The sequence below is a fragment of the Loxodonta africana genome, chromosome 14 (assembly GCF_030014295.1).
Source record: "Loxodonta africana isolate mLoxAfr1 chromosome 14, mLoxAfr1.hap2, whole genome shotgun sequence".
Lineage (NCBI taxonomy): Eukaryota > Metazoa > Chordata > Mammalia > Proboscidea > Elephantidae > Loxodonta > Loxodonta africana.
Window position 1 is genome coordinate 49,235,740 of NC_087355.1, and position 24,052 is coordinate 49,259,791.

The 24,052-nt window shown below is 36.2% G+C and overlaps 1 protein-coding gene across 9 annotated transcripts in view; it reads right to left on the reverse strand.

The window, feature by feature from the left end:
- Positions 1 to 24,052, reverse strand: part of STK3 (serine/threonine kinase 3) — a 303,173-nt gene that overhangs the window by 103,738 nt on the left and 175,383 nt on the right. For all 9 annotated transcript variants that reach the window (XR_010317808.1, XM_010588425.3, XM_023545907.2 and 6 more), the window contains 2 exons: positions 22,582 to 22,719; positions 13,933 to 14,058 (listed from right to left, as the gene is read on the reverse strand). Coding sequence is in view for 8 of the 9 variants with exons in the window: in XM_010588425.3 (XP_010586727.1) it covers positions 13,933 to 14,058; positions 22,582 to 22,719 (264 nt within the window). In the remaining variant the exon portion in view is untranslated. The remainder of the gene's footprint in view (positions 1 to 13,932; positions 14,059 to 22,581; positions 22,720 to 24,052) is intronic.

Genomic DNA, 24,052 nt, shown 5'->3' on the forward strand with positions numbered 1-24,052 from the left:
CAACTGAAAAAAGGAGGAAAGGAGGGTGAGAATGATTGCACAAGTTGAAGACTGTAATCAATGTCACTAAAGGCTACGTGTAGAAACTGCTGGATTGGTGTATGTTTTGTTGTGTATATTCTCAACAAAAACAAAATAAATAAAATTAAACAAACAAAAACACCCACAATGATAGGAGTATGTCAAAGAGACAAAGGAGTCAAGTGAAAGAGCTCCAAATGGCCAAAGCTGGAACAATGTGATCAACAAAATGAAGTAGTATAAAGTAAATAACCATGAGTCAATACTGACATAAATGATTGAGTAATAAATAAACGGGGAAAACAGACAAATCTCCTGTGCAGAAGAACTCCAAATCATTAATGTAGATACTCTGCCCTCAAGGAAGTAAAGCATAACTCCTATTCCTTAAGCGTGGGCTGTATACTGTGACTTCTTTCTAACAGTTCAGTATGGAAAACGAGAAAGAGTAACTTTACAGTGGCGAAACCTGTCAAACACTACCTCAGCCAGGTGACTATAGTGAACATCAACAGTAATAAGTCATGTCGATAGAATGTGCTGCAGATACGATGTGATGCGGTTAGCACTTTACCTGTGTGGTCTTCCTCCCCAGAACCCTTAACTCAAGTCTCATCACAAGAAAACACCAGAGAAATTCCAACTGAGGGACATTCTACAAAATACTTAAGCAGTACTCCTCAAAACTCTCAAAGTCATCAAAAACAAGGACAGCCTGAGAAACCATGATCATCAAAGGGAGGCTAAGGGGACATAATAACTAAATGTAATGTGGTATCCTAGATGGATCCCAAAACAGAAGAGGGAGATTAGGTAAAAACCAAGAAAATCTGGATAGAGTATGGACTTTAGTTAATTATATGTATCAATATTTGTTCATTAATTATGACAAATGCTCCATACTAATGGAAGATGTTAATTACAGGTGACACTGGGTTCAGAGTACATGGAATCTCTCTATACTATTTTTGTAATTCTTCTATAAATCTAAAGCTATTCAAAAATTAAAAGTTTATTTAAAAAAAAAAGAAAATCGAGGACATTCTTTACTTCTTAATTTGAACAAATAATTATTCAGTATTTGTTATACTACAAGGTCCAACACTAGAAACTACAGGTCAGTGGGTTTTACCCAAGCTGCACATAACAATCAGCTAAGGAGCTTTTAAAAAATTCTGATGCCTGGGCCCTACCCTAGACCAATTACATCAGAAATTACCCATAGTAAAAACTAGGTTTTTTTTCCTCCCCCAAAGCTCACCAGGTGGCTCACCAAAGCTCACAAAGAGAGAGACTGAAAGATCTAGTCATCTACTAAATATTCCACACATTAAAAAAAAACACCAATTTTTTTTTTTTTACACATTAAATCTCACAAATTCCAAGGAATCCTTCTCCACTATAGGTAACTAAAAAAAAAAAGTAACTAAAGCACACAGACTATGAGTCATGTGTGTAATTTTTTGTTTTGACAAGAACAAAACAAACTCCGCATTCCACTGTTTAATGAGTGTCTTAGTTATCTAGTGCTGCTGTAACACAAATACCACAAATGGATGGCTTTAACAAACTGAAGTCTGTTATCCCACAGTCTAGGAGGCTATAAGCCCGAATTCATGGTGCCAGCTCCAGGAGAAGGCTTTCTCTCTCTCTGTCAGCTCTGGGGGAAGGTCCTTGTCATCAATCTCCCCTGGTAGAGGACCTTCTCAGCATAGGGACCCCGGGTACAAAGGACAAGCTATTCTCCTGGCTCTTGTTTCTTGGTGGTATGAGGTCCCCTTGCTTCTCTGCTCACTTCTTTTTTATCTCTAAAGAGAATGACTTAAGACACTACCCAATCTTGTAGATTGAGTTCGGCCTCATGAACGTAGTAATTGCCTCTAATCCTGCCTTATTACATCATGTTGTTGTTAGGCAACACTGAGTCAGTTTCAATTCACAGAGTTCCTGAGTACAACAGAACAAAACAATGCCTGGTCCTGTGCCATCCTCACAATCGTTGCTATGCTTGAGCCCATTGTTGCAGCCACTGTGTCAATTCATTTTCTTGAGGGTCTTTCCCTTTTTTGCTGACCCTCTACTTTACAAGCATGATGTCCTTCTCCAGGGACTGATGCCTCCTGATAACATGTCCAAAGCATGTGAGACATAGTCTTGGCATCCTCGCTTCTAAGGAGGTTTCTGGCTGTACTTCTTCCAAAACAGATTTGTTCGTTCTTTTGGCAGTCCATGGTATATTCAATATTCTTTGCCAACACCACAATTCAAAGGTTTCAGTTGTTCTTTGGTCTTCTGTCTTCACTGTCCAGCTTTCATAAGCTTATGAAGCCACTGAAAATATCATGGCTCAGGTCAGGTGCACCTTAGTCCTTAAAGTGACATCTTTGCTTTTAACACTTCAAAGAGGTCTTTTGCAGCAGATTTGCCCAATGCAATATATCATTTGATTTCTGACTGCTGCTTCCATGGATGTTGTCTGTGGATCCAAGTAAAATGAAATCCTTGACAACTTCAGTCTTTTCTCCATTTATCATGATGTGGCTTATTGGTCCAGTTGCAAGGATTTTTGTTTTCTTTATGTTGAGGTGTAATCCATACTGAAGGCTGTGGTCTTTGATCTTCATCAGTAAGTGCTTCAAGTCCTCTTCACTTTCAGCAAGAAAGGTTGTGTCGTTTGCATAATGCAGGTTGTTAATGAGTCCTCCTCCAATCCTGATGCTGCATTTTTCTTCATATAGTCCAGCTTCTCGGATTATTTGCTCAGCATATAGATTGAATAGGTATGATGAAAGGATACAATCTGGACACACACCTTTCCTGACTTTAAACCACACAGTATCTCCTTTTCTGTTTGAACGACTGCCTCTTGATCTATGTATAAGATTCCTCACGAGCACAACTTTGTGTTCTGGAATTCCCATTCCATTTTGGGGGGATACAGCTCAATCCATAATGAGAAAATTTTTTGCAATCTCTTTTCAGAATAAGATATTTAGAAAATATTTAGCAAATTTCAATATGTAGGTACTTTTTTAAAAAAGGAACACATCTTTTATTGAATAAGATATTTTAAAATTTTATATGGTAGAGATGATTCACATAGAATTGATTTATGTTGTTGGCAACACTGTTATGAACACTCCTTGGTAACAACAAATTGTCTTACTTTAAAGTTATATTGAATAGAAAAAGCAATGCTGTTAATAGAAACTCTTTAAAAGGTGAATTTTTAGACAATTCAGATATTTACAGTAAATATGAACATAGATATGTTATTTTCCAACTCACACTAAAGATTTGAGAATACCTTCTACTAATACCCAAAAAACAAATTCTTTTTTACCATGTGATACAGTTGACCCATCTTAGCACCAAATTTATATCTATCACATGCTCAGAAATACCAAAAAAAGAAGATCTTTGTCATGTTTAGTAATGCTTAAACCAACATAAAAACCTTATACTGGGATTAACCTGCTGCAGAAATCTCTGTTTGCAATTTGTTTAATTTTAAAAATCTGTACAATTACCTCAGCACCTATCAAAACATGTCAATTTGTCATGATGTATTCTCAACAGACAAGTTTTTCCTATAATATGTATAAAAATCAAATTTATAAGGCACAATTTTCATCATGTTCCATATTTTTCTTAAACAAAAATATATTTAAAGAGGTTTCTTTGTAATAGTTACTCAGGACACAGGTGTACAGTACTAAAAAACTTAAAAACAACATATCTTGAAATGGTTATCATCTACTGTTTTATGTTCAAAAGCCATATTCAGAGTTGATGGAAATGTCAATTTAATTTTAGGCCACTAATTTTTCTCCACCAGGAGCCCTGGTAGTACAGTAGCTAAGAGCTCGATTGCTCATCAAAAGGTCCACAGTTTCAATCCACCAGTCACTCCTTGGAAACCCTATGGGGCAGTTCTACTCTGTCCTGTAGGGTCACTAATAGTCAGAATCGACTCGACAGCAATGGGTTTTAGAAGTTAAGCTGAATTGTTTAAAAGTAAATTAATTTGGAAAAATTAAAGTTGATGTTGGTATAACCTATAAATTCTGTAGAAACTGCACTCAGAATGGAAAAAGCAGGGTCAACAATGGGCCCAAGTATTAATACTGACTATTAAAGATAAATATCTCTTATAAGTAGCAACTCAGAATTTAACAGTTCTGGAATCTTGAAATTAGGGAAAAAATTTTATTTACGGTATATCAGAATTTAGCTTTATGGGACGTATCAATGATTCAATGTCTAACTGACTCTGTGTCATATTAGTTCAGTCACTGGATATGCACTAACCCAAGTTCAGGACCAAAAATAGCTGCCATAAAAGCTACTAGATAATGTAGGTCGTCTGGACTAAAAACAAATGCAGCAGCAAAATGTGCTATTGTAGGTTGAATTGTGTACCCCCCCCAAAAACATGTTGAAGTCCTTGGTATCTGTGAATGTACCTATATTTGGAAATAGGTTTGCTGCAGATGTAATCAGCTAAGATGAGGTCATTAGGGTGTGCTCAATCCTATATGACTGGTGTCCCTGTATGAAAAGAAGAAGTGATACAAACACAGAGGGAAGATGGTCATATGAAGACAGAGACAAAGAATGGAGTTATGCTGTCATAAGCCAAGGATGCCTGGGGTACCAGAACCTGGAAAAGGGAAAGAAGGATTCTCCCCTAAAGGTTTTGGAGGGAGGATGACCCTGCTAATGCCTTGATTTCAAACTTCTGTTGTTTAAAGTACCCAATTTGTGCTAATTTGTTATGGCAGCCCCAGGAAAGCAAGACACTTGGTAACACAGACCTTTCGCCATGCTGAAAAGACCTCGCATCTTTGAAAGAACTGAAAAGGGGGGTGAGGGGGAGAGTGGCGAATAAATCTCAATGAAAGCAAATGGGATACCAAAGTATTCATCCAAAATCTTCTGCCATATCCTAAAATATAAAGAGTCCTAACTAAGCAGTTGTGGGCCAACTGAATCCCCAAAACTGCAGTAAAAAACAACCAGCGAGTTTCATGAGCCAAAGGTAATTGAGAGGAGCTGAGAATGAAAAGAATAAGTACAGGTTGCAGAGCAACAACTCTGCTTTACAGATACAGACATTAGGCAAGCACACTATCAATGAGATAATGGCTCATTATGCCACAACTGTTCTCCTATGGTGAGGGGGGAGGTGGGGAAGGGGACTCAAGACTGTACCTGTGCTCTAGAGTACCTAAAGTTATTTTGAAAAGTCTCAGTAGTTCAGAAAAAAAAATCCATTTATTTCTATTCTGATCAACTACTAATTTGGTATTAAAAACAAAACAAAAACCAAGCCCGTTGCCATTGAGTCGATTCCAACTCACGGTGACCCCACAGGACAGAGCAGAACTGCCCCACAGGGTTTCCAAGGAGCAGCTGATGGATTCAAACTGCCAACTTTTTGGTTAGCAGCCCAATGCTTAAACATTGCACCACCAGGGTGCAGTTTTTTGTTTGTTTTAATTTGGTATGGCTTGCCTTAACTGCTCTGATTTCTTGTAATGTTGTCTTTAAGAAATTTTCCCTTCCTGCTTTGATTATTTTGATTTACACTGGTACAGAATAAAACAGAATTGAATAGACTATAACTTTTCTTTGAATTGTGCTAATTTACAGGTACTGAAGGAGCTCTGGTGGCACAGTGGTTAAGAGTTCAGCCGCTAACCATAACGGTCGGCAGTTCGAATCCACCAGTCGCTCCTTGGAAACCCTGTGGGGCAGTTACATTCTGTCCTATAGGGTCACTAAGAGTCAGAATCGACTTGACACCAATGAGTTTTTGTTTTGGTGGAAGGAGTCTTGCAATCATTGAAAGAACTGTTTTATAAATGTATTTATAAACAGATCATATTAAATAGCATATTACTAACTCAGTATTTAATTACAGAATACTCAAGAAATGACAAAGGATAGGAGCTTCTATTAAAATTGAAGAGTGAACATGTGGGTTTATGCTTATCTCTCTCAAAGCTTTTCCAAAAATTATAATAAAGGCATAGAAAAAGGATAAATGATTAAACTCACAAAGACATGGAGCATGGAAGAGGAGATAACAGCAAACAGAAGATGTCAAAAATTTTAGAAGCTAGAAAGTAGTAGCTAACTTAGCAGACCAAAGAAACCTAAACCTTAAGTTTGCAAGGAGAGAAGACACAGAAGCAAACAAATTCAGGTCTCTGAGCAGTAGGCCCTAACATCTCTTACAGAAAGGTTCACATTTCAACTAGTCTGCTCTTACACACAGAACTTCCAGTAGGCAATTTTAGCGCTTCTCTCAAATGTAATCACTAGATATTTGAAGAACGCCCATAAAGTGAAAAGTCAGAGATCAAAACGAACAAACACAAAGAAAACAGAGATAAGGCAGGGGGCAAACCAAACTCACAATAATAATAATGAGGAAGAGGAGGACAGCTCTGAAATTTAACTATTTGGTAACAGAAAAAATATTGAAGGATTGGAAGGTAAAATGGAGGGGGCCACTCAGAAAGAACAAAAAGAAAAAGAGAGGAAATACAAAAAAAGATAAAACTGAAAGATTAATCCAAGTGGTCCAATAAACAAATAAAAGGAGTTCCAGAAAGAAAAACAAAGGAAAAAAAATTATCAAGAAATAGTATAAATAATACTACATAGACTGAAGGGTATTTATAGATTAAAAGGGCCAAAAGACACTCCACACAATGAACGGAAAAAGACCTATTCCAAGACACATTATCACCAAAGTTTTAAATAACAGGGAGAAAGTGAAGAGTCAAAAAGCTTCCACATCACATTCTGATTAGGTATCAGAATGTCCTCTGTCTTCTCATCAGCATTACTGCTGAGCAAGGTCTTCAAAATTTTAATGGAACATTATTTCCAGTCCTGAATTTATACTCAAACTCATTCAAGGGTAAAGGCAGCACGAAGACATGGGCAGATATATAAGGTTTGGGGGGGACAAAGGGAACTGCTAATGTCAGGAAGCTACTAGGAGATATGGTTCATTAAAATAAGAAAGTAAAACAAGAAACAGAAAAAGAAAAAAGATCCAGGAAACAGGGGATCATATACAGAAGAAAGAAAAAGGAAATTTTAGGATGATACTGAAGGGAAGTCTCATATATAACAGCTTGAGAGCAACAAGATCAGATCAGAGGAAAATGGAGGACTAGAAAAGGAATGGCCTCCCCCCAAAAAACAAAACTACACTAATAAATATATTTTTGAACATACACAGAAGAGTTTACACTCCTGCAGAAAATGTGGGAATACAGACTTTAAGAACAAATTAGTGATAGATATACACATAGACAATTAACAATAATAAAAATTGAGAAAATTATTAGTTCCAGAAATCACAAAAAGAACAAGTAATTACAATACATAATATGATATTTCTTTCTGAACAGTATTTATATAGGGATAACTATGTAAACACTCAATAAGGTCTTTCTAAAAACTGTTATTTAATTACATAGGGAAAATAAGAATGATTAATCGATTCTTTTAAAAGGTCCCAATTTGTGGTCAATAACTGTATCTCAAATAGAAATGCACCTTCCTTAATCTATATTTACTTTTAAAGAAATAAAGGAATGAGAATAAATAAATTTTCTTTACTGGTTTTCTTCAAATATTAAAAAATATATCTACAAGTTTAAAGCTAAAAAAAAAAAAAAGTCTAGGTTTATAAAAATCTCTACCAACTCTTCCAAACACATTTAGCCATTTAAAATTTGTTTTACAATACTAAGGAAATTTGGACACACATTGCCTTAAGTCTGATCAGTGACATTATTTCAGTGGCCCCGAGAGTAGTAACACAGAAGTGGCAGCAGCATACAAAGAAACCAAAAATTAAACCAACAGAAACAAAAAACCTGCCCAAAATGTTGTAATAGTAGCAGTAGTGGGGGTAGAAGTAGTAGTGTTATACAAAAATGATAGCTTAATTTTATTGAACACTTGTTCTGAGTGCTTACATATATCTTTATTATATGCCCATAACAACTCCATGAGATATGGTCTATCACTATTTCCTTTATAGAGATGATGAAACTGAAGCAGAGAAGTTAATTTGACCAAGGACATACAGTTATTGAGGATCAGGGTAAGGGCTCAAGTCCAAGCAGTCTGCCCTGCCCTCAGATAAATGCTGCCTGTCATTTAGCCAACTGGGTACAGCAGAGACTTCTGGATGCCTTGGGCTGATGCTGGTGTTCTAGTCTTTACCAAGTTCAAATGGTCCTCAAAAGGTGGGCTGGTTTGAAGCTCCCTATTAAACATGAGCAGGGGGAAAGGAGGAAGGTTCTGAGAAAAGGCTTACCTGGAAGCTATGTCACCATCTGTCCAAGGAAGCAAACAAAACACTCTGGCATTTCTCCGTACACCCACGCTAACATTACTGCTTCACTGAATCCTCCTTAAAGGAGGATATGCCATGAGTTTGGACCATAAAGAAGCCATCAGAAAATCCTCATCATATTTGCAAAGGTAAGGGCTCTAAGCTATAGTCTAAGGTCAACCAAAAAAAAAAAACCCTTTTCTTTGACTCAGTACTAAATTAACAAGAAGTAAAACAACAGCTTTCTTTAGATGAAACTGAAAATAAACAGCAATAATAAATGCAAAAAAGTAAAAAAGCTTCACACAAGCATTTAACATTAAAAAAATCCCAATTTCTATATGTCATTTAATAAAAAATTCTTCTGTATCTTTTTAACTCATATTTTAACATTGTGATCCATATGGGAAATATCTCAGGTCCAGTGACAAAATAATTCTTGTAAATTCCTTATCAATCTTTTAGTCTACTTTAAAAATGACCGATGACAATAGAGCAATTAATCTACACCTTACCAGGAGCCCTGGTGGGCAGTGGTTAAGAGTCTGGCTGCTAATCAAAGGTCAGCAGTCTGAATCCACAAGCTGCTCCTTGGAAACCTTATGGAGCAGTTCTACTTTGTTCTATAGGGTCACTAAGAGTCGGAATCAACTTCATGGCAACGGGGTATACCTTACCTTATAAACTCAATGCATTAACATTATGGATTCTGCTCATAGCTAATCGTCCACTGTATCATGTGTTGAGTGTTTGCTCTGTTGTTTTCTTTAAAAATAACAAGCCCTAACTCTTCTGCTGTACAAATATTTAAGTACAGGCATACCTCAGAGATACTGTGGGTTTGGTTCCAGACCACTACAATAAAGCAAATATTGCAATAAAGTAAGTCAAATGAATTTTTTGGTTTCCTAGCACATATAAAAGTTATGTTTACACTATACCATAGTCTATCAAAGGTACAATACAATTAAGTCTAAAAAAATGTACATACCTTAATTAAAAAATACTTTATTGCTAAAAAATGCTAACCACCCTCTGAGCCTTCAGCGAGTTGCAATCTTTTTGCTGGGGGAGGGTCTTGCCTCAATGCTGATGGCTACTAACTGATCAGGGTGGCGACCGCTGAACGCTCAGGTGGCTGTGGTAATTTCTTAAAATAAGACAATGAAGTTTGCTGCATCAGTTGGCTGTTCCTTTCATGCGATGCTGTTTGATAGCATTTTACCCACAGTAGAACTTCTTTCAAAATTGGAGTCAATCCTCTCAAACCCTGCCGCTGCTTTTTCAACTAAGTTTATGTAATATTCTAAATCCTTTACTGTCATTTCAACAATATTCACAGCATCTTCACCAGAAGTAGCTTCCATATCAAGAAACCACTTTCTTTAGTCATTCATAAAAAGCAACTCCTCATTCATTAAAGTTTTATCATGAGATTGCAGCCATTCAGTCACATTTTTAGGCTTTACTTCTAATTCTGGTTCTCTTACTATTTCCACCACATCTGCTGCTACTTCCTCCACTGAAGTTCTGAAAGCCTAAAAGTCATCCACGAGTGTTGGAATCAACTTCTTCCAAACTCCTGTTAACGTTGATATTTTGACCTCATCCCATGAATCACAAATGTTCTCAACGGCAATTAAAATGGTGAATACCTCCAGAAGGTTTTCAATTTACTTTGTCCAGATCCATCATAGGAATCAATCTATGGCAGCTACCGTCTTACCAAATGTATTTCTTAAATAATAAGACTTGAAAGTCAAAATTACTCCTTGATCCATGGGCTACAGAATGAATGTTATAGTAGCAGGGATGAAAACAACATTAATCTCCTTGCACATCTCCATCAGAGTTCTTGGGTGACCGTGTGCACTGTCAATGAGCAATTATATTTTGAAAGGAATCTTTTTTCTCAGCAGTTGGTCTCAACAGTGGGCTTAAAATATTCAGTAAACCATGTTGTAAACAGATGTGCTGTCATTCAGGCTTTGTTGTCCTATTTACAGGGCACAGGCAGAGTAGATTTAGCATAATTCTTAAGGGCCCTAGGATTTTCGGAATAGTAAATGAGCATTGGTTTCAATTTAAAGTCACCTGCTGCATTAGCCCCTAACAAGAGAGTCAGCCTGTCCTTTGAAGTTTTGAAGCCATTGACTTCTCCTCTCTGGCTCTGAAAGTCTTAGATGGTATTTTCTTCCAATGTACAGCTGTTTCGACTGCATTGAAAATCTGTTGTTTAGTGTAGCCACCATCAATTATCTCAGCTAGATCTTCTGGATAACTTGCTGCAGCTTCTACATCAGCATCTGCTGCTTTACCTTGCACTTTTACGCTATGGAGGTGGCTTCTTTCCTCAAACCTCATGAACTAACCCTCTGCTAGCTTCAAACTTTTCTTCTGCAGCTTCCTCACCTCTCAGCCTTCACAGAATTGAAGAGAGTTAGGGCCTTGCTCTAGATTAGGTTTTGGCTTAAGCGAATGTTGTGGCTGGTTTGATCTTCTATCCAGGCCACTAAAACTTTCTCCATATCAGCAATAGGGCTGTTTCACTTTCTTATTGTTTGTGTATTTACTGGAGTAGTGCTTTTAATTTCCTTCAAGAACCTTTCCTTTGCATTCACAGCTTGGCTAACTGTTTGGCACAAGAGGTCTGGCTTTCGGCCTATCTTGGTTTTTGACATGCCTTCCTCAATAAGCTTAATCATTTCTAGCTTTTGATTTAAATTGAGAGATGTGTGACACTTCCTTTCACTTGAACACTTACAGGTCACCATAAGGTTATTAATTGGCCTAATTTCAATATCATTGTGTTTCAGGCAATAGGGAGGCTCAAGGAGAGGGAGAAAGACTGGAGAACAGCAGGTCAGTGGAGCAGTGAGAACACACACATTCATCGATTAAGTTCACCTTCTTATATGGGTACAGTTTATGGCGCTCCAAAACAATTACAATAGTAAAACCAAAGATCACTAGTCAAGGCTCACCATAACACATAATAGTAATGAAAAAGCTTGAAATATTGTGAAAATTACCAAAATGTGACACAGAGACACTAAGTGAGCAGATGCTGCTGGAAAAATGGGGCCAACAGACTTGCTCGACACAGGGTTGCCACAAATATTCAATTTGTTTAAAAAAAAAAAAATGCTGTATCTGCAATGCAATAAAATAAGGCATGCCTGTAATTACTCAAGTGCCTGTATATTTCAATAAATCATACCAGCAAATTTAAAACTAGTCTTAAAAATGATTAATTCAAGAAATACATGAGAATGCATACTGCTTGTTGTATAATTAACAAATTACCAAATACATGCTTACACCTTGAATGTTACACATAAATTAGTATAATCTATGAGAACAACAATACGTCCTGTATGCCTACAATTTATACAGGCAACTTATATCAAATGTTACGTTCACTTAGTCAAAAATAAATGTAAAATGTTAAATATTTGACGTTTATGAAAAAAGTGTCACTTTAATGACATGATTTGACCTTCTACTACATATCAAGCAATGTGTAGATATATGAGAAATTAGCTATTTTACTTTAAAATTGTGTATGTAATTTAATTTAAAGTCAATTTGCAAGGGAATGCCAAAGAAATGAACAGTATAAAGACAAAGTCCATGTCTATATAAGATTTTGAGCCTTCGATGTGAATAAATGTTCCTGAACAACATGACAGATTAAATAATTTGCTGAACGTGAATGGTAATATAAAAATACACTTTTACTATAGGAGGACTTCATATCCATTCTACATATTTCATTGCTCTTATAAACGCTTGTAAATACACACATATGCATGTGTGTACACAAACACACACAAGTAGATGTTTTATATTCAGGCCAATAACTGACAAAATTATCTCAAGATGGAGGCTAGTGCCTGAGAACACGATCTAAAGCAAAGCATGTGTAGATTGTTTGAACAGTGACTCTGCCAAGACTTTTAATTTTTTTTCTTATTATTTCAGTTAAAAAAGACAAAGAACTTCCTCCTTGTTCTGTCTGTCTCTTATCACTTGCTCTGCGACAAGCCAGCTGCCATCTGTGAAGACTCTCAAGCAGCACTAGAAGCTCCCGTGGCAAGGAACTGAGGAAGCAAGTCCAAGCCATATGAGTAAGCTATCTTAGATATAGATCCTCCAGCCCTCATCAAACCTTCAGATGACTGCAGCTCCAATTAAGACCTTAACTGACACCTCATGAGAGACTCTAAGCCAGAATTATCCAACTATGCTACTCCTGAAGTCCTGATCCACAAACAAGATAATAAATGTGTGTTGTTTTGGACTAAGTTTTGGAGTACATGATATTTAAAGGCCCTGAGTAAGGAAAGGTCTTTGTCATGAAAAAAAGTGAAGGAGAGGAAAATAGTGAGAAAGTGGCAGAAAGTAACCAAAAATACCGTATCAAGGTCTTAAAAACTAGGGGTAGTCAGCAGTTCCCTATCCTTCTAAAAAATGGAAACCAGCCTATAAATTAAGTATAGGAAGGTAAGAACAAAGCAAAAATAATCACCTGCTCACTGACAGCTAAGTAAAGACAATGCACTAGCCTAGCACTCATAAGAAGTTTGCATAAATCCTGTCAAAGCACAGAAAAGGCAGATGGTACCCATCACAGAGGAGCCAAGACTAGACTTTTCTGAGACTATAACTTTTTCAGAAATGGTATAACTCTGATAAGCCAATGTTGCTCATTTTTTGGAAGTACTAATAAATACACGATTGGGGAAAAAAAAAAAGAAAGTGAACATAAAGTACTAACGAATGGAAGCTTAAAAGTAAAAAGTCCAGTTTCATTCTCGGTTCCTCACCAGCTTTGTGAACTATGGTAAATCACTTCTCTCCTAATTTTATTCAACTGCAAAATGGGATAATAACACTATACATGGCCAACGTTACTTAAATAGCAAATGGAATAATACACAATAAAGTATTTTTGAAACTACAAAATGCTATACAGATGTTAACTGGAAAGAAATCTGAAACTAAATGTATCAATCATCACACAGGAACCCAGCATGGGAACTAAAATCCCTTGAGATAAGTATCAAGGTCTTTACACCATGCCATATCACCTATTAATTTTTGTAGAACTAATGTACAAACACCAACTTATGAAAACAGTAAAGGAATAAACTGACTTAATATGCTAAATCCTTGTCTATCCCTTCTGCTTTCTCTAGTAACTCCTCTTCTCATGTTAAAACAAAGTTCCAGAAAAACACAAAACTGACCACATTCCAGACAACATTTATTCAACAATCACATAAGTATCAACTAGATACTAGGCACTGTGCAGGCCTATGATATCAACCTTACATTTCACTAATCACTAATTCTTAAGACATCAGAAAAGGACAGGAACATTTAATGCTAAGAAAACAGATTCTAAGATTTAATTAACAAAAATATCTCACTATGTAATAAAGCAGTAAGTACTATTAATATATTTCAAGAAACGAAACAAAACCATAGAAAAATGACTTAGAAGAAAAAAATTCAGTTTCTGGAGAGTAATTACGAACCGAATTTTCTTCTTCCTCTTCTAGTTCTCGCTGCTGTTCTTCATGTCTTTTAGCTTTGATCTCCATAGCTTCTGTGATCAGGTCTCTTAAAATCGATACAGGTTTTGCATTCTTGATAAAATGATGCTACAAAAGTAAAAGTTAATGGTATATAAATTCAAGAGATTTCTCTGAATTACATAAAACAGATGTTAAGGTAACATATAAATGCTAACCAGGATCAAAGGCTTCAATGACAGTTTTTTTCATCCAGAATTAAAATTATAAGTTAAGAAAACAGAATATTTCAGATGCTTTTGAACTAGGGTTTTTGCTTTTGGGTATACTTGTTTTTTTTTAAAAACAAAAAATTAAAACACACTTACAAAAATACCACCTTATAACAAAAATACAATATCCTTAAAAATATAATTGTCCAAAGGAAGTATAGTTGAGGATTTAAAAAAAAAGGGGGAGGGAGGAAAGAAAAATAGACCAGTGATTATATTATATGTAAAAATACTTATTTTGGTATTCAGTAACAGAATTGAATTAATCTTAACAAGATGACAGCCAAAATCAGTGGTCAACAGGAAGGCAACTATTTTGTTACTCCTTTTAGATATTTTCCATTTTAATATGTCTTGAATAATTTAATCCCATCCAATGGGAAAATTAAAAATCAGCAAAAAAAAAAAAAACCCTCAGGATAAATATTGCCTCATTTCTAAACTGAATATAAAATAACTTTCAATTTATTTTTTATACTACCCTGATCTAGTTAAAATACCTGGGTTCTCTACATTTCTGTTAAGTGGAAGGAAAACCACCAGAACAGACCTGGGTTTTTAATTGATTTTTTTTTGCAGGAAAGAAGGTAGGAGAAAGTAGAAAGAGATTATACGTGTAATTTGGGATACCAAAACCAAACCCATTGCCATCAACTAGATATCCACTCATAGTTACCCTATAGGACAGAGCAGAACTGCCCATAGGGTTTCTAAGGAGTGGCTGGTGGATTTGAACTGCTCACCTTTTGGTTAGCAGCCAAGCTCTTCACCATTGCACCACAAGAGCTCCATAATTTGGGATAGATTACCTTATTCTGAGGCAGGCAATCCAGTTTTAAAATGTAATTTTCATAATTTTTTGTCAATAGATAATGTTAAGTGAAAGCTATCTGAGTTATTTTGAAAAAGATCAATAGAGCACAAAAATACTCTCAAAGACAAAAAGATTTTAGCACGAAAGAAGAAATTACAGACATTTGGAAGAGGCTTTAAAATGGTGAATATATATATTACTTGGGAAAACTTTGAGTAAGAATTGTACCAGATTACAAAAATACCAGAACTTATTGCAAAGAACCAATAAATGAATGATGCTTTATGCACAAAATGTCAAAGAAAAGAAGAGTTTAAAGTGAATTGAAGACTTCTACTTCTGCACATATGGCATAGCCATACTTTTCCCCATATCACCCCACTATAAGTACAGCTGAAACCCTGGACATTATGTATAAAACAAACATTGAAAGGTGGAAAGAAGGCAGCAGATAGGTAGGGAACACAGGACCCAAGGAAGGATGTAGCTGTGAGTTTTGTGGGTTTTCTTTTTGCCGCATAAATTCCAGAGACACATTCCAGAGCAGGTAGTGAAAAAGCTGACAACCTAGAAGCACCAACAGGCACAGACAAAAAAAGTCCCTGCAAAAACTTTCTCTCTCCATCCAAAGGACCAGGTAAGAGACAGCCTAGCAAGACAGAAAACCTTTAGACTATAACCACTTACTCCAGCTAAACACCACAAAAAAACTATGGTCCCATATCTACCAGCAAAGGCTGCATGGAGAACCTATTCTTCTACCCTCTCCAAGCTTTAAAGAGGCAACCATCCCTTCTACTGAGGTGGTGTCGAAGAGTGCCAAGCTAGGACATTCATCCCCACCAGGAAGTAATAAGGAACTACTCCCCTACGGGGGTGGGGAGGTATCAGTGAAGAACACATAGGAGCCTAGGCTTACACCCCTCTTGGAAGGTAACGAGGTATCCCACTCCCTCCCTGTTGGGTGGTAGCAGAAGAGGCCTGGTGGAGAGTCAAGACTTTCACCACCACCTAGCCATAAAAACATCATTCCTCACAGTGCCAGAGGAGGCACTGACCTCTAACCCTTGCTCAGTAGTAATGAGAAGCCCCTCCCCCACTCTGGGTGTCAGAAGAGATCAAGTGGTAAACCTGGACTTCCACCCATACCTAGCAGTAATAAGTTGGTACCCTTCTTCCCTTCTCTGGAGCAGTATCAGAGGAGATCTGCTATAGCAAAAGATTTAAATTATATCCAGAGTCTCATAACGCAACACCCAGGATATCCAGGCTTCAACTGAAAATCACTCATCATACCAAGAACCAGGAAAACATCAATGTAAATGGGAAAAGACCAACAGATAAAAACATCAAGATGACACCAATATTAGAATTAGCTGAAAAATATTTTAAAACATCCATAAAAAAAATGCTTCAATGAACAATTACAAACATGCTTGTAAACACATGAAAAATTAGAAAGTTTCAGCAAAGAAACAGAAGACATAAAAAGAAACAAATATAAAGTTTAGAAGTGAAAAAATACAATAACAGAAATTAAAAAAAAAACTAAATGGATGGGCTCAACAGCAGAATAGAGAGGAGAGAGGAAAGAATCAGTGAGCTGAAAGAGCAATAAAAATTACACAAGCTAAACAACAGAGAGAAAAGAAACTTAAAGAAATGAATAGAGCCTCAGGGACCTGTGGGACTAAAACAAAAGATTTAATACTCATGTCAACAGAGACCCAGGAGAGAAGAAAAGGGTGAGTCTAAAAAAAAATTGAAAAAACAATGGCTGAAAATTCCCCAGATTTGGCAAGATATATAAACCTACAGATTCAAGAAGCTGAACTCCAAACAGAATAAACCCAAAGAAATCAATACCAAGACACATGGCAATTAAATTTCTGAAAACTAAAGACAAAGAAAAAATCTTGAAAGCAGTTAAGAGTAAGGTAAAACAATTCAAATGACAGTGGATTTATCATAAGAAAATATGGAAGTCAAAAGGAAGTGGAATGACATTTTTCAAGTGTTGAACAAAGAAACTGTCAATCAGAATTCCATGTCCAGTAAAAATTTCCTTTAAGGAATGAAGGGAAAATCAAAACATTCTCAGGTTAAGAAAAGCTATGGGCATTTTTCACCAGCAGATATATCCTAAAACAATGGCTAAAGGAAGTAATCTGAACAGAAAGGGAATGCTAAAAGAATGAACCTTGGGACATCAGGAACAAAGGAAAGAGCAAAACTGTGGGTAAATGCAATGGACTTTCTCCTCTTCAGTTTTCCAAATATGTTTAATAGTTGCAGCAAAAATTAACACTGTTTAATATGGTTCCCAATATATGCAGAGGAAGCATTTAAGACAAGTATACTATAAATGACAAAGGCTAAAGGGATGTACAGGGAGGCAAGATTTCTATACCTCCTTCATACTCATTAAAGAGTGAGTTACACACAGGGACTCATGACACCAGTTTTTCCAGTCATGCCCATCAGCTGATTTAAATAAAGGTACCTCACAGTCAACCTATTTTTTTTACACAGTCAACCTAACCACCTTGTAGGAGGTCAGGGTGGGGCAGGAGCTGATTTTCAGGTTCTAGGCTGTCCGCTGCCAGATACTAGCATCACCTTCAGATCAGGAATGCTTATGCCACTAGACTAACCTTGTCCCTTAACATCTCTGGGATTTCAATTTTCCTCATCTTTTAAAATTGCTAGGAGTTCAACTCAATAATCTCAAAGGGTTCTTTCAGTCTAAAAGTCCATTTATAACTTTTTTTATTGTGCTTTAAGTGAAAGTTTACAATTCAAGTCAGTTTCTCATACAAAAACTTATACACACATTGTTACGTGACCCTAGTTGCTCTCCCTACAACTTGACTATGCACTCCTTCTCTCTGTCCTGTATTTCCCATGTCCATTCAACCAGCTCCTGTCCCCCTCTGACTTCTTATCTTGCCTCCAGACAGGAGCTGCCCACATAGTCTCATGTGTCTACTTGAGCTAATAAAATAAGCACACTCCTCACCAGTATCATCTTAAGTCTTATAGTCCAGTCCAATCTTTGTCTGAAGAGTTGGCTTTGGGAATGGTTTTAGTTTTGGGATAACAGAAACCATAGCCTCTGGGGTCCCTCCAATCTCAGTCAGACCATTAAGTCTGGTCTAAAAGTTCGTATTTTTTTAATCTCACACAATTATCCACGTCATAGAAAATCAACCTGCACAAAAATCCAGTATGAAGTTCTCTTTCAAAATTGTTTATCAGGTTCTAGAAACCAGCCTAGTATAATCAGTACATACAGTCTAAAGACATGTGCCCACTAAAACTTGGAAATAAGACTGTCCTCTGAGTGTTAAAATATAATTAAACTCATAATAGGTTAAGACACATGAAAAACTTCTTAAAAATACATCATGGCTTCCAGGTTTCTAGCAAAATAAGACTCTACTAAGTCTAATGAGACCCTAGTAAGGCTAAAGATAATTATCCTATCTAAAAAAACTTTAAATTAGAAGTTTGTTATGTTAAATAAACATATATTGAATTCAATACATACGTATTAAGCAATAGATACTAGGGGTATAAAAGCAGGCTCCTTGAAAAAGGCATTCTCCCTGGCCCATGAATTAGTTTCAATCTAGTACAAAGACACAGAAACAAGTTATTTCACTCTAATATGGTAAATGGTATACACAAGGTGCTTATGGGAACACAGAAGAACTAATCTAAACAAGGATAAAGGGAAGGCTTCTTGAAAAATTAACTAATTGAATTAATCAGAAAATGAGTAAGAAGGAGCCAGTTGAAGAAAGAGTCTCCAAATTGGGTACGAGGGGAAAGGATTGTGTGAGAAAAGGTACAGAGGACTGAAAAAAAATGGTCTGTACAAGGAACTACAACTCTCTTATTTCAATATTATGAAGCAAGAAATGGGAGGTACTGAGGGGTCCAGATAAGAGGGTAGACAAGGAGACCCCATTATAATACCCATCCATTGCTGTCGAGTCAATTCCAATTCACAGTGACCCTATAGCACTGAACAGAACTGTCCCATAGGGTTTCCAAGGAGCATTTGGTGGATTCAACCTGTCGAAGTTTTGGTTAGCAGCCATAGTTCTTAACCACTGTGTCACCAGGGCTCCCATATTATAATTAAAAAAAAAAAAAAAAAGTTGCTGTCAAGTCGATTCCAACTCACAGCGATCCTACAGGACAGGGTAGAACTGCCCCATAGGGTTTCCAAGGAGTCGACGGTGGATTCAAACTGCTGACCTTTTGGTTAGCAGCCGGGCTCTTTACCGCTGTGCCACAAGGACCCCCATATTATAATAACCAGTGCTGTCGAGTCAATTCCGACTCATACCAACCCTACAGGACAGAGTAGAACTGTCCCACAGAGTTTCCACGGAGCGCCTGGCGGATCCGAACGACTCACCTTTTGGTTAGCAGCCATAGCACTTAACCACTATGCCACCAAATTATAATAAAAATTTTTTTTTTAAATAGAGGGCCTTAAATGGTCAACCACAGTAGGATAGAAAAAGTAAAAATCAAGGAATCAAATATTGGCTAATAAGCACTATACAAAAATAGTTGTCTTGCTTGTCCTTACTATGGAGAAGGATGCTTGGACAAACCCGATGGGAAGCCAGGGAATAACGGAGCTTATTAATGTAGTCCATAGAAGTCAACATCGTAGAAATGAAAGCAAAGTAGTGAAACCGTGAAGAGTGGGGCTGGGCATCAAGTGGAACACACGGAGCACAATCATTTAATCACTGTGTGATCTTCAGTGAGTCATTTAGTCTTACTGGACTTCAGTACCCTCATCCACAAAATCAGGGAATTAATTATACTAGAATATTTCTAAAATGACTGTCTAAAAACTCTAAGTTGACAACAGAATTATTTTCCTTAAAGAACAATTAGAAAAGCTTGTGGAAGGAAAGACTATAAAGAAATCCTAGTTAATTTACAAAAATTCAGATAGCAACCATATTTAGATTTACTTTCATCATCTTATTTTGTGCTGCTTGTCTCATTTTTTCTGTTTTTTTCCCCTTCTCCTTTCTTGCCTTGTTTTGGGTTGAATAATTTAGATATAGAAATACAGATAATATTACCAATAGGTCCTTGATTTATACACTCCAAATTCCTTTGAAATGCTGACAATATTTAAAGATATTTTATTTTTAAAAATAATGTTCGTACATGACACAAAAGCCAAAAGACTTAACGCAAAAGGACAAATACTGTATGATCCCACTTAAATGAAATATCTAAAATAGGCAAATGTATAGAGACCAAAGTTTATTAGTGGTTACCAGGGATGTGAGGAGTGGAAAAGGTGAGTCATTTCTTAGGGGCACTGAGCTTCTGTTAATGGTGACAGAATAATTTGGAAGCAGATAGTAGTGATGGTTAAGTAACATAATAAATGTAATCATTGTCACTGTATTGTACATGTTAAAAATGTTGAATCGGCAAATGTTCTGTTAATTATATTTTTACAATAATTTTTTTTTTAATTCAAAAGACTCATAAAGAATATTCAGTGAAAAATCAGTCTCTACTCCACTCTTGCCTCTCAGCCATAGAATTACTTTCTGTGGAGGCCAGTTATTTGCTTATTTTTCTGGAGATTTTTCATTACAAGAATTGACATATGCATATATAAGTAGTCCCCAATTTAGGATGCCTTCGGGTTACGATGAACTGCACTTAAATGATCATGCTTTTTTTTTTTTGTACTTTGTTGTTAGTAGTATGTACAACATACAATTTTGTGGACATAATTTGCTGTTATGATTCTCAGATGTTCACTTGCAGTTGGTCTATTTTATGATTTATTGTTCAAAACAATACTGCATAGATTTAAATTCAGAGCTTCAGCTGTTTGAAAACATGGACCCAAAGCTAATTGCTTTGCTAATGCTGAAAGGCAGATTTGGGAAGTAGTGAGATGCTATTGTGAAATACATGAAGGAAAAAAAAGGACCAAACGACTCTCACAAGTTTTCTGACTAGAAAACACCATCCCCATTTCCAGGGATAATCCAGAACCTTCCACAAGTGGAGTTATTACCCCAACTGACAAAATGCCAACATCATCCAACTCTTCTTCATTGTTGCAGTAAATTTTTATAATTTGTGTATTTTTTAAGCATGTATGTCTGTATTAAAATATATTTATAAATTTATATGTAATGCTTCCAGCCTCCAAGGACAAACATCAGATTTATAAAGATACTGATAATAAAAGGCAATAATAACGAAAACTTAAAAAGAAAAAAAAAAGGAGTATCCGACTTACGTCAGAACCAACTTAGGACAGAGTCATCAGAACGGAACACCCTTTTAAGTCAGGGACCACCCGTATACATACATCTGTGTGTGTAAGTGTGTGCATTTTACCAATACCTCCTCCTGATGAACCTTAGGCTCATTTCTTGAGAGGCTATTTCTAGACAATCAATGACAGATATTTAAATTGATTCTAACCTTTTGCTATTATAGCATTCTGTCATTTTTTTTTTTACTCTTATTTCACATATGGTTTTTTTTCTGTAGAATAAATTCACAGAAATCAAATTGTTGGATCAAAAAATATGTGATTTTTTAAAGATATTCCTGAATTGCCTTCCATGAAGTTTGAGTACCAGGTTACACTTTAGTAAAAATAAACACTGTATTTAAGAGCCTGTTTCCACACACTTCTCAACAAATACTTTTTAAAAATTGCACCCTGGAAAATAACTTTTTTAAGAACCATGATTTGAGTACTTTTGTCACTTAACAAAAATCATTTTCCATATATGAAGTTTCATCAGTGAGTGGCACTTTCTTACTTGCTTAGAGGTCTGAGGAAATTCTGTTGGGAAAATAAAGGCTCAACAAATATTTATTTTAAGTATTAACAACGGCACTGGGTGCTGGGATTAAATTATTTCTATTTACATCAAATTTCAAGGAAGATAAAAATCCTCCTGATACTCTGAATACAAAGTCTACTTGTAGCAGCGATACTGAAACTCTTCTTTTTCAGGTAATCCTGAAACTAGTATTTACAACTTGAGAGATTCTTTTCAAGGAGTTCAGGAATCGTGTATTTATACATCTTATACTGGAGCAGAAAAGTCACAAGAAAAAGACTGGCTCAAGGAATAATAATAAAGAAAAAGCCATGAAGAACAGTAACAACGGAGACAAGCATTCATTCTGAAATGTTTCAAAAATCTGAGGACCCACTGTAAGTTTCATTTTCAAAACAACTTTAGAGAGAATGAGTTAACGACAACAAAAACAAAAACAAATAAGGTAAAACAAAGGAAAAAGGTAAAAGATTGAGCTTGGAAAAGAGAAAATGAGAAAAGAGAACAAACAAAAGAAACATGGTGTGTGTGTGTGTGTGTGTGTGTGTGTGTGTGTGTGTGTGTGTCTTATCAATATATGTTTCCTGGAGAAGTTTACATCATTAGAAATTAGTTATTAAACTCATGGCAATTCTGGCCTATGTCAGAAAGCTAAAAAGCAGGAACAAATCACCCTTCCCATGCAGGCACAAGCACTGACCTGTAAAAGTTGTGTTGCAGTAGCTCTCTGCTCAGGACTCTTCACTAGGCACTTTTTAACAAAATCGGTGAAATCATCAGACCAAAGCTCTGGCTTCCTGAATGTTGGTGGTGGATTTGTGGGAATCATAAAAATAGCCTAGTGAAAATGAAATATCCAAAAGGCACAGTAAGAATCATAATAGCACAACCAAATAAACAAATCTCTTTATCTACCTTTTTATCAGGCTCTAAATCTGAAAAACAAATTTAAGCTGTTCTAGGATTTCCAGTAAGATTACAATTCAGGAAGCAAATCCATCTGCTACTAATGTAACCATTTCCCATTAAATTTCCTCTATTTGAATTGCAGCTCATTGAGCACATCATTCTTTATTTTATCTATTATTTTTTATCAGTCTCCAGAGAAGACTTGGCATTTCTGACCCTTTCACCAAACTAAAGACACTTCCTAGTTAAACAGATATATCCTCAAATTTTGTTATTGCAGGCCAGGTTTACTTCCCATTTCAATTTTACATAAGCATTGTTGCTCAAAATGGCTAACGGCAGTCCAATTTGCTTCTGAAATCCAGAATATTTAAGTATAAATAAAATTACTGCTATGATTTGAAACAGTATTTGAGAGAGCTAAGACTTTCATTTCTCTTTCTAAATATAGGAGTCGGGATTATAGATGAAAAGTTTCAAAGGTCATGTACCACTTTATTTTTTGAAAAGATAGTATATTCGGATAGTTCAAAATTCAAAAGCCATGAAGTCTCCATCTCACTCTTGTACCTCAAGCCACCCAGGCATCTATGTTTCAACCAAGAGAATTCATCCCTAGTGTCCTTAGGAAATCATTGCATGTAACAAGTAAACTTCTCTCCTAGGTGTCTAGAACAGCTCCTGATAAAATGCCATTATTAAACATCAATTTTCTTTGAAAAGATACAGAATATATGAAAACAATAGTAAACTGATAAAACCAAAAACCAAACCCAGTGCTGTTGAGTCAATTCCAACTCATAGTGACCCTACAGGACAGAGTAGAACTGCCCCATAGGGTTTCTAAGGAGTGCCTGGTGGATCTGAACTGCCGACCTTTTGGTTAGCAGCTGTAGCTCTTAACTACTACACCACCAGGGCTTCTAAGCACTCAATACATGCCAGTTATTACTATTTTCATTCTCATAGTTATTTTAAAAAAAGACCAGAGGCAAACACAGTAGTGACAAAAAATTTTCCAAGTAAAATGAATTGGAGCATATTATAAATAACTATAGTGTAACAGGAGCAGTGGTGGTGCAGTGGTTAAGACCTCGACTGCTAACTGAGCAGTTTCAATCCACCAGTGGCTCCTTGGAAACCCTATGGAGCAGTTCTACTCTGTCCTATAGGGTCACTATGAGTTGGAATCAACTCGACAGCAACAAGTTTGATTTGGTTTTTGGTAGTTTAACAAAGGAGCCCTGATGGCAGAGTGGTAT